This window comes from Natator depressus, chromosome 25, assembly GCF_965152275.1.
Source record: "Natator depressus isolate rNatDep1 chromosome 25, rNatDep2.hap1, whole genome shotgun sequence".
Classification (NCBI taxonomy): domain Eukaryota; kingdom Metazoa; phylum Chordata; order Testudines; family Cheloniidae; genus Natator; species Natator depressus.
Genome location: NC_134258.1, coordinates 4566502 through 4578053, shown reverse-complemented (window position 1 = coordinate 4578053; position 11552 = coordinate 4566502). Strand labels below are relative to the sequence as shown.

General features: G+C 46.4%; 1 protein-coding gene across 1 annotated transcript; it reads left to right on the top strand.

Moving 5' to 3' along the window:
• Positions 1-2883: 2883 nt before the first annotated feature.
• Positions 2884-10419, top strand: UQCR11 (ubiquinol-cytochrome c reductase, complex III subunit XI). The gene is made up of 3 exons (XM_074939247.1): positions 2884-3036; positions 4981-5123; positions 10148-10419. The coding sequence occupies exons 1-2, from the start codon at positions 2933-2935 to the stop codon at positions 5099-5101; spliced, it is 225 nt and encodes a 74-aa protein (XP_074795348.1). The 5' UTR covers positions 2884-2932; the 3' UTR covers positions 5102-5123; positions 10148-10419.
• Positions 10420-11552: the final 1133 nt, after the last annotated feature.

Sequence of the window (11552 nt, the reverse complement as noted above, 5' to 3'; positions counted from 1 at the left end):
CAATCACATCATAGTTCCTTGACTGTGCCAGGACTTCCAATTCTTCCTGCTTGTTTCCCAGGCTTCTTGCGTTCATGTAGAGGCACCTAAGATAACTAGCCAATTGCCCTACTTTCTCAGTATGAATCAGGAGCCCACCTCCCCCACCCCATTCCACCCTTCTCCTTGTGTTTCCTCCTGGTATCCCACTTCCCCACTTACCTCTGGGCTTAGATCTCCATCCCCCAGCAAACCTAGTTTAAAGCCCTCCTCACTAGGTTAGCAAGCCTGCCTAAAAAGATGCTCTTTCCTCTCTTCATTAGGTGGATCCCATCTCTTCCTAGCAATCCTTTCTGGAACAACATTCCATGGTCGAAGAATCCAAAGTCCTCTCTCCGACACCACCTGCGCAACCAAGCATTTACCTCCACAATTCGATGGTCCCGACACGGGCCTTTTCCTTCAACAGGGATGACGGACGAGAACATGACTTGCGCCTCAAACTCCTTTATCCTTCTTCCCAGAGGCACATAGTCTGCAGTGACCCGCTCAGGGTCAGTCTTGATAGCATCATTGGTGCCCGTGTGGAGAAGTAGGAAGGGGTAGGAGTCCGAGGGCTTGATCAGTCGTGGCAGACACTCCCTCACATCCTGAATTCTACCTCCAGGCAAGCAGCACACTTCTCAAGTTTCCCGGTCTAGATGGCAGATGGATGACTCCATTCCCCTTAGGAGAGAGTCCGCTTCTCTTGGGAGTGATGGTCGTGGAACCCTCATCCCTAGGACAATGCATCCCATATCTTCTGGTCAATGGGGTCTCCTTCTGATCCCTTCCCTCAGATGACTCTTCCAAACCATTCTCCGCTGTAGTACCTGTGCAGAGAGCCTGAAAACAGTTTCTTATTTCTATCTGCATTCAGGGTACATGGGTTCTCCTCTTTCTTCTTCTGGAGGTCACATGCTGCCAATTTTCTTCCCCCCCAAAATAGGGAGATTTGGTTAAATTATGTCTGGCTAATTAGATGAGCTAACCAGAGAAAGGGATTTGCCTGGGATGGGATGTGGCCACAAGAGAATTTTCATAACAGCAAGTCCCGAGGGTGGTACTCAAGGGGGAACAGGGCTAACAGGGTGTAGCCATGGCAGTAGGAAGGGAGGGGGAGGAGATGTGACTGTAGTTCAGAGAAGAGGGCATAGGCAATGGGTTCGGAAAATCAGGGCAGCAATCAGGGAAGTGACTTTGACCCCATGTGAAGGGAGATGACATCACTTTGGGGAGGAGGGTTTAGTTAACAAGAATAGGGATTCAGCTAATCAGAGACAGTGATATTGGACGTGATTCTGATGGGCCCAAGGTTATTGGGGTGGGCAGGTCCCATCAACTGATGCAACGTGGGAGGTGGCTCCAATCTGGTTACTTGGAGACAGTACAGTAAAGATCAAAATTCATGAGCCAAACCCCAAATATCTTAAGATTTTTTTTAAAAAGACTATAGTGTGCTTTTTAGCCTGGTTTTTGGTTGTTGAACTCGTCCTGCCCATCCCCAGTGTGTGGGACAATCAGTGCTTCCCACTCTGGCAAATATATGGGGTGGGTGATTTTGGCCCCTGCTGTAGGAGCTCTCACCCCCACATCTGCCCAGTAATTAATTCTGTCCCCAATCTTCAAGTCAACCCTGTTCACCCCCTACCCCCAAATTCCAACAAGAGTCCCACATCAGTTCATCCCCCAGCCTCAACTCTGTTCCTCCTGGGATTCCTCACATCCTGCTCTCCCAGGCCTGGGGGGCTCCAGTGGCATCCCTTCTTCCCCTTCCAGGCTGGTGGGGGGCAGCTCGAGGGTCTTTTCACTCTTTTTGGCCCCTTTCCAGTCCAGGTGCTGAATGGCATGGAGGAGCAGAGAAACCATCCTGACCCCTTTACTCACAGGAGGGAGGGGACCTGTGCAGCTCAGCTACCCTCTCCTGTCCCTGTGAGAAGGGTGTGGGCTCCTGAGTGGGAAGGGGGAAAGACCTCCACCTGCCTCCTGCAGAAGCTCTGATTGATTTTTCTGCCCCAGGAGCCAGGGAATGGGAGCAGGCAGCCAATTCAAGGGCTCAAATTCGCTAGCAGGCTGGAGCTTCTTGCACTGGCAGGAGACTGGGCTGCAGCCCTGCCCGCCCAAACCCACCGGTTGTAAAAAGATCTGTACAGTTGGCAACGCTGAATGCCAGAAGGGCATGAACTGGGGAGAGAGGACACGGGTTGGAGGTGTGGGTGATGGGGTGATGGATAATGGAGAGCACCATGAGCTCAGTTACAATGCTGCCAGCTGGTGTTTGTCTCAAAGCCCCAGCCCCTGGAGTCATGGGATTCTGTGAGAATCTCCCGTTTCTTTTCTTTTTTCGGTAAGTTTCCGGCCCTTGTGATGGCAGAGAAAAGTTGGGAAATGTGGCCTGTGCTGCTGCCAAACCCTAGAAGGGAATTTTATAGGCCCAGATTTAGGATTTGTGCAAATCTTGTGATTCTTTAAGCCAATCTCATGATTTTTGGGAATAGGAGAGCTCCGGCTGGGTGAACTGGGGGCTGGTGGCAGGGTGGCTATTGGGGAGGTGGGCGATCCGGGGACAGGGGCTTGGTTAGTAGCGGCGGGGGGGGGCGATCCGGGGACAGGGGCTCGGTTAGTAGCGGGGGGGGGCGGTCAGGAGGGGGAAGGAGCCTCCTGAGCTGTTGATTGTGGGGGAAGTAGATGGTAAAAGGGGGGCCGGGGAGAGGTGGCCGTTGTTCGGTTAAGGGGGATGGGAGGATAAAGGGGAGCTCGAGGGTGACTGGCATTTGCCATCATAATAATTAATCATTTAGATGACTCATTCATATTTCTGATCAGGCGGCGTCACGGGCGGCCCTGCCCCGCCGGGGTCCTTTCCGGCTCTCCGGCGCAGGGCGGGGCCTGCGGGGCGCCGCGTCGCGGGCGCATGCGCAGGCGGGGTGACTTTGAGGCCGGCGGCCGAGGCTGGGCTGGGAGCAGGATGCTGAGCAGGCTCATGGGGCCCCGCTACGCCCAGCTGCTCCGGAACTGGTGAGGCGCGCGGGGGGCCCCCCCTTCCCCCTCCCTGGGGGGCGGGGCGGGGCGGCTCACCCCCACCCTGGGGTCTTTCCCCGCCCCTCCCTCTCGGGGGAGAAGGTGGCGGGGGAGCCCCCGCCTGGCAGTGGGGCAGTGACCTCGGGAGCGGGGGAGATACAAGGGCGTCTCCGTTTGAGAGGCTTAAAAACCCGACCTGGCCTGCAGCGCTATCGAGAGCTGACAGGAAGGCGCTTAGAAGTCCGGTAGCGTAATTACCCTGGAAGCCGGCCACGAGGGTTTATGGGCAGAGGGTGTAGTCGGCTAACGTGAAGTCCTCGATGCGCCTGATGCTGTTTTTCTTTAGTTCAGCTCCTAGAAGACGGGTGGGCAATAATAGTCACAGGGGCGCCACTCCGTGAATTTTGGTCAGTTGTCACAGGCCGCCCGTTTCTACTGTGTTAATGGACAGGGGTGCAGGGGCTGGGAGAGTGTTTGGGTGCAGGGGGGGGTCTGACCTGGGGCAGGGGCCTCTGGTGCAGGAGGGGGTGTGAGGTCCAGGCTCTGGCCGGGAGGCGCTTACCACAGGCAGCTCCCAGCCGGCAGCACAGCGGGGCTCAGGCAGGCTATCTGCATGCCGTGGCCCCACGCGGCTCCCAGAAGTGGCTGCAGCTGGCTGCTTGTGGCACGTCTCTGCGTGCCTCTTGGTGGGAGGGGGGCAGCAGGTCTCCAAGTGCTGCTTGCGCCCACAAGCGCTGCCCCCACTGGTTTCTGGGGGTGGGGGCGGTGCGCGCGGAGCTGCCCCCTCCTCCCCGCGAGGGGCGTGCAGAGACATGCCAGCAGCAGCCCGCCACTTCCAGGAGCAGTGTGGGGCCACGGCAGGCAGCCAGCCTGCCTGAGCACCCTGCTGCACCATGGGACTTCTAGCGGCCCAGAAATCATGAGGGGGCAGCCAAAGAACCTGGCGGGCTTTACAGAAGTGTTAGACGGGCCAGATCTGGCCCACCCCTATTCTAGAATGTGGTTAGAGCTACTAATTTGAAGTGAGGGGAAAATTACAGGCAACTTTGCTATTGTCAGTGTCCTACTGTGAAACAACTCCCTTTAGTTCAGCTAATATAAGTCCTGGCTCCAGTTCTAAATATGCTACCCAGCTAACATTCAGTGAGCCAAACTGTGTTAAATAGGCTAAAACATAGTTTCCTAACTCTAGCTTTCTCTCTGCCTAAGATACAACACATTTCAAATAGAAATTATTTTGAGGAAGTTCTGTGTTACGCAGGAGGTTAGACTAGATGATCACGGTAGTATCATCTAGCCTCAGAATCTATGAATGTCTGACCACGTTGAAATATAATTTGGGCCAGGCCATTTTCTGGCTTGATCATCTCTAGTGAGATGCAGGGATTTAGATATTCCTGTACAGTGTTTCCAGCCCAAACCCTGCAGTGATGTGCTAGTGCATGAGAACCAAGAGAACCAGAAACTGAAACTGGCTACAAATAAACATGACAAGGTGGATGAGGTAATATCTTTTATTGGACCAACTTCTGTTGGTGAGAAAGAAAACCTTGTCTGTCCAACATCCTGGGACCAACAGGGCTACAACAACACTGCATACAGATAAGCATGGGCCAGCAGAAATAAACCAAGCCTAGTGGATTGTAAATAGTGAAAAAAGCAGAAATGCCACAGATAAGGGCACTATTTGTAATTTTCTGGTATCAGGTTAAGCTTAACCCTGAGTGAGAATCATAGGGTTAGAAGGGACCACAAGGGTTATCTAGTCTAATCCCTTGCCAAGATGCAGGTAGACTTGGGCCTAACTGTGTGACTTTCTCTTCAAGGTTGCAGCTAAGATTTCTTCTTGAGTAAACAGTCTTGGCAGGTGTTTATTGCTAAAGTAGCTGACAAACATTTAGATATGTAGAAGAGGCATGATTGTGTGTCTGTGTTCTACAGGACCCCCACATTGACCACATGGGGCACCGTAGGTGCTGTGGGATTGGTGTGGGCGACAGACTGGAGACTGATCCTTGACTATGTTCCCTACATTAATGGCAAGTTTAAGAAAGATGATTAAGCTGTTGCTCTTCCTTCTAATGGTAAGTTTTCTGTCTTGTACTTATCAGAAATAACATTCATACATTTTGTGATTACATGCCATTTTATGTGACCTCCAGTATAGAATCCAGCAATTTGAAACTAAATATTCTGTCCAATAGTTAGTCCCCAAAGAGAACTGTTGCACTTTATCATGTAATTCTTTCTTGTACTGAAAGTAAGAAATGGCATCATGACAATAATCTTGATAAGAACTTGCCCAGCCCAGATATGCTATCTGTGTACCTTAGTAGAAACTAGCCAGTTTATTTTAAATTACATTATTTTAAGTTACATTATTTTTCAGAGTGAGCCAATGTGGTCTAGTGGATTTTTATCAGTGTAAGTGTTCCCAGCTGTAAAATAGAGAATACATATATCATAAGGGAGTTGGCAGGATTAGTCAATACTTTATAGCTTCAAAGTGCTATACAGCTTCTACAGATGAGCTCGTAGTAATCACAAGTCTCCTTGTAACGTGCTATTCTGAGAAATACGCGCATTGCATGTTCTGAGCTGATGTGTATTTAACTTCCTCACCCTATCCATCTCTTTCAGGTCCTACGGTACTGAATGGAGTAGCTTGAGAGTTTTTGAATTTAGGAAAGGAATAGAAACAAATGAATTTATTTATAGAATTGAAAGTAATTCAGGACAGTATCAGCCAAATGCTTTTTGAAAAAAACTGAACTGTCATTCCATATTGCAACAAATTAGCGGGCACTACATCTATTTGTGGATATCAAAGCTAGGATTCAGGATCTCATTAGAGACTGAGGTTTAGCAGTACACATACTTAGTAAGAAGAATGTGTTGGTAAATACGTTCCTATTGTATCAGTTCATGGGATTAAAATACTCTCTCTCGAAGTACAGTTTCTGTGTTGTTGTAGGGCTTCTTTTAATGGACCCATTTGCCTCTAGTCTTGGCTAGAAGACCTTAAAGGTGTAACCAGCTTTCTGGACAGCGACAATGTGGATGCTTTTCCCCCAGTTAAAAGCTCTTTATTTCATATAACATACTATGAGATAGAAATGAAACATGCTTCACTTAAGCTTTTACAGCATATTGACTATTCTTGGTCATAGACTGACACTCCATAAATCTAAAGCAGTGTTTCTCAACTGATGGGTCACAAAAGGCAATCAAGGGGGTTGTGAGACATTGAAAATTTTCTTGCATTCTAAAGCAAAAGAAAATCTCTCTCCCTGCATACACTTCCATAGCAAGCATTTGTCAATCTTTTGGAACACATGCAAATTATGTAGGTTTAATGTTGTTACAATATTTACTTTCTTTTTCATAGTAAATGTAAAGGTATTGTGAAAATTTCTCTTGGAATAAGGACTCACCAACCTGAAAAGGTTGAGAAACAGTGATGTGGGGGGCATTCTGCATCATGGTATTTATTTCAGTGGAAGACACAATTGTATTTATGGTGCTTGATCGTATGGCATCTTGGGAGAATCTCCATGTATTAAACACTATTGATTGTGAGGGGATTTGAGAGTCTGAAAACACAGAACACATCATTAGAAACTAGAAAAAATTGCCTTTTTTCTTTAAAAGGAAAATCTTACTCTTTGTCAGAGGTATTTGTAAGAGAGAGTGGTTCATTTTTGTGCGTTCCCCTGTGTCAAAACATTTATCAAAAGTGCAATTTCCATTAGCAGCTTCATGGAAAAAAAGACCAGCCCATAATGGGGGCTAGAGTGTTAATAGGGGCTAGAATGTTAATGTGGGATTAATTTATTTATGAAAGTCGATAAATTGCTCTAGGAAACTTAGTGCATTAACATTCAATTGCTCTGCTAATTGTTAAGCCTGTTGATGGAAATGCTCTATAAAGTTGTGCTGCAGAACCTAAGTTATGTAATAACCCTTCACTCCACTTAAAAAAAGGGGTGTTGGGCAGTAAATATATGGAAGTGGGTGAATGTGAATGATGGTTTCAGGAACATGTCAAATACTGGCATTGCCATGAATCACGTTCAACTTGTATTATACATGTTGCATTTAGAAACAGAAGAGTAATCTACAGTTGTAAGAACAGGGAGAAATTGGTTGTGAATCTGAAAGTGGAAGGCAATTTGGGTGAAAGTGATCATGAAATTACAGATTTAATGATTCTAACAAAAGGAATGAGCAAGAGCAGCAGTATAAGGACAATGGACTTCAAAAAACCAGACTTTAACAAACTCAGAGAACTGGTAGGTAAGATCCTATGGGGAGCAAATCTAAAGCAGTTCAGGAGAGCTGGCAGTTTCTCAGGGACACGTTATTAAGTGCACAACTCAAAACCACACCTGTGTGAAGGAAAGATAAGAAGAATAGTAAGAGGCCAATATGACTCCATCAGGAGTGCCTTAATGACCTGAAAATCAAAAAGGAATCCTACAAAAGGTGGAAACACTGACAAATTGCTAAGGAGGTGTATAAAAGAATAGCACAAGCATGTAAGGACAAAATGAGTTAGACCTAGCAAGGGACATAAAAGGCAATAAGAAAAGGTAATACATTAAGAGCAAGAGAATGATGAAGGAAAGTATAGGCCAGGGGCGGGAAAACTTTTTGGTCTGAGGGCCACATCGGGTTTCCGAAATTGTGTGGAGGACCAGTTAGGGGAGGCTCTGCCTCCCCAGACAGCCAGGTGTGGCCCGGCCCCCCCAGGACTCCTGCCCCATCCACCCCTCCCTGTCCCCTGACTGCCCCCCGCCACCCCATCCAACCCCTCCTCTCATTCTTGACTGCCCCCACCGGGACCCCTGCCCCCATTCAACACCCCTGTTCCCCACCATCTGACCGCCACAACCCCTATCCACACCCCTGACCACCACACAAACCCCTCTGCCCTCTATCCAATGCTTCCTGCCCCCTTACTGTGCCGCCTGGAGCACTGGCGGCGCTACAGCCATGCTGCCCAGGGCACCAGGACAGGCAGCTATGCCACCGTGCAGCACAGAGCACCGCATCAGGCCACGACTCTGCAGCTGTACTGCCCGGCAAGAGCTTGCAGCCCTGCTGCCCAGTGCATTGCACCGGCGGCGCAGTGAGCTGAGGCTGCGGGGAAGGGGGGACAGCAGGGGAGGGGCCGGGGGTAGCCTCCTGGGCCAGGAGCTCAGGGGCCGGGCAGTAGCGTCCCGCGGGCCGTAGTTTTCCCATCTCTGGTATAGGCCCTCTACTTAGCAGGGAATGAGAGCTAATAACTGATGACATCAAGAAGTCTGAGGTGTTTAATGCCTATTTTGTTTCAGCCTTCACTAAAAAGTGACCAGATACTCAACAATAAGAGGAAAGAACACAAACCAAAATAGAGAAGGAAAGGTTAAAGACTATTTAGATAAGTTAGGTGTATTCAGGTCAGCAGGGCCTGATGAAATTCATCCCAGGGTACTTAAGGAATTAGCTTGAAGCAATCTCAGAACTACTGGCAATTATCTTTGAGAACGCCTGGTGGATGGGTGAGGTTCCAGAGGACTGGAGAAGGGCCAGCACAGTTCCTATCTTCTAAAAGGGGGAACAAGGGGGCCTTAATAATTATAGAACAGTCAGGCTAACATTCATAAGTGGAAAGATATTGGAACAAATTATTAAACAATCAATTTGTAAGCACCTGATGATAGGGTTATAGGGAATAGCCAATATGGATTTGTTAGGAATAAATCATGCCAAATACCCTTATTTCCTTCTTCAGAGGACTAGCCTATTAGATGGGGGGAAGCTGTAGACAGGATTGTTTTGATTTTAGTACGGCTTTTGACACAGTCCTGCATGACATTCTCATAAGCAAGCTGGGGAAGTGTGGTCTAGATGAAGTTACTATAAGATGGGTGCACAACTGGTTGAAAGACCATGCTCAAAGAATAGTGATCAGTGATTTGCTATCAAACAGGGCAGACATATATGGTGTGGTCCCACAGTGGTCAGTCCTGGGTCTGGTACTAGTCAATATTTTCATTAATGAGTTGGATAATGGAGTGGAGGGTATAGTTATAACATTTGCAAGTGACATCAAGCTTGGAGGTGTTGCTAGTATTTTGGAGGATAGGATTAGAATTCAGAACAACCTTGATAAATTGGAGTATTGGTCTGAAATTAAATGATCATGCAAAGGTATTAAGGAATGAGAAATCAAATGCACAAGTACAAAATTGGGAATAACTGGCTCGGTGGTAGTACTGCTGAGAAAATCTGGGGGTTGTAGTGGCTCACAAATTGAATGAGTCAACAGTAATGCAATTGTGGAAAAGGCTACTATGATTCTGGGGTATATTAACAGCAGTGTTTTATGTAAGACAAAGGAGGTAATTGTCCTGCTCTGCTCAGCACTGGTGAGGCCTCAGCTGGAGTCCTGTGTCCAGTTCTGGGTGATGCACTTTAGGAAAGATGTGGACAAACTGGAAAGAGTCCAGATATAATAAAAGGTTTGAAAAGCATACTTACGGGGATGTTTAGTCTTGAGGAAAGAAGACTTAAGGGGGACCTGGTAACTTATCTTCAAATATGTTAAGGGCTGTTATAAAGAGGATTATGATCATTTGTTCTGGTTGAAGGTAGGGCAAGAAATAATGGGTTTAATCTGCAGTAAGGGAGACTTCGGTTAGATATTAGGGAAAATCTTTCTACCTATAAGGGTAGTTAAGCTCTGGAATAGGCTTCCAAGGGAAGTTGTGAAATCCCTATAGTGGAGATTTTCAAGAGCAGGTTTGATCTGTCAGGCATGGTCTAGGTTTACTTGTTCCTGCGTCAGTGTGGGGTAGGACTTGATGAGTTTTTGAGGTCCCTTCCAGCCCTTTCTAGGATTCTATGATATCAAAGCAAACAGGGCACCTATCTGGTTCCATATTGTCATTAAACGGACTTTTAAAATAGCAACATAACTGTACTTCTCGTTTCCCTTACTTGTCCTTGTGTCACTAGAAACTCCTTCTGCATGGTTCTCTGAACTTTTAGATCTTGCAGTCCTTTGCATTTACTGCCATGACACTTTGCAAGAAGCGTTGCTTACTGTTTGTTTTTATTGTAGGAAGCATTTATGGGCTGGACTTGGTGTATTGGATCCATTCTTCCTCTCGGAGACCCTAGTCTGATGTGAATTTGAAATGCTCATTGTGGACTTCAGGAGAGGCTGTGATGTTACTTTATCTTCTACTGAACAGTTATGAACAATCAAATTTAATTTAACATGCTGGCTGCACAAATGTGTGAACTTGCTTCTGGGTCACTTTCACAGGCGGTCTCATTCTGATGGGCTGAATTCATAAAACAGATGTACAAAATAAATCTTAAACTGAATAACTTTTGTGATAAATGTTTACCTTTCCTCTTGGAAGCTATTCTAAAAAATGAGATCTCCTTTGGGCTGTATATTACCAGCCTTTGGCAGCCCACTTGGGTTATGTGGTATATGTTAAACTTACTGCATTCATGAGTCATAAATTTGTGAGAAATGACTCTGGTCCTCAAACCATTATTGCAGTAACCTGGAACCAATACCTGTGGACTCCTCTAATGGTTAACTTTCCATAATTGAGGCTGTAAAGTAGCATGATAACTATCGATTCCACTGACTTAGTGTAGATAACTTAAACTTCACTATCCTACTGGCTATTTCAGTACAACTAAATTGATGTCGTGTACCTTACCTTGTGAAAGATAAATGTGATGGAACGATGTAATATCAGAACACTTATTAGATGGAAATGGATCGAGCAGTTAAGGGGAGATGGAGTTAGGGTTTGTGGTAGCCCAGTCCTTTGCTCTCAACTCAAAGAGCAGAAGCTTCAAACTTGACAAGAATGTCACCTTAATTGCTCAAGACTAAAAATATACCCTCTTCCAGGGCAGTTTATGAAGGCTCATTCTTGCGCACACACACAGCAGCACAGATTTTTTCAGTTTTTAATCTTTAATTCTGTCCTTCAGAATCCTGCACGTGGTGAATTACTTGGAGTTTTTACAAAAAGAATTATTTTTGCGAATACAGACTAACACGGCTGCTACTCTGAAACTTGGAATTTTTACTAAACAATTTTGAAGATATATCCATATTTGGATGCTGTTGAGGTGTTGTTTAGTTCACTGCTGAAGGATCTAATTTGCAAGTCCAGGTCTGAACTTCAGGCTGCAGAGTGACCAGCACCTGGGCAATTTTTAATTTAAATGGATCCTTGAGAGAGGGGGGAAAACAAAATTAAATGTCAAACATCCAGTAAGGCAGTATTAAGGCTGAGAAATTAAATATGCTGAACCTGACTTCCTGAAGCAGTGTTAACTCAACATAGTTATAGCCATATAATGCAGGTTAAAATCCTAAAAAACAATCATAAGGTCTCTAACCACACTAACCTCCATGGAAACTTAACCAATGGGCCTGAAAACTGCCATGTATCTTGTCAAGGTAGAATTTTTCTTGCCGATTTCTACAAAAG

What these genes read in the sequence shown, in the direction of transcription:
- UQCR11 (XM_074939247.1), top strand. Translation starts at nt 2,933, where the DNA reads ATGCGCAGGCGGGGTGACTTTGAGGCCGGCGGCCGAGGCTGGGCTGGG. An exon ending in GCCCAGCTGCTCCGGAACTG is followed by an intron (nt 3,037 to 4,980) that starts GTGAGGCGCGCG and finishes TGTGTTCTACAG; the next exon opens with GACCCCCACATTGACCACAT.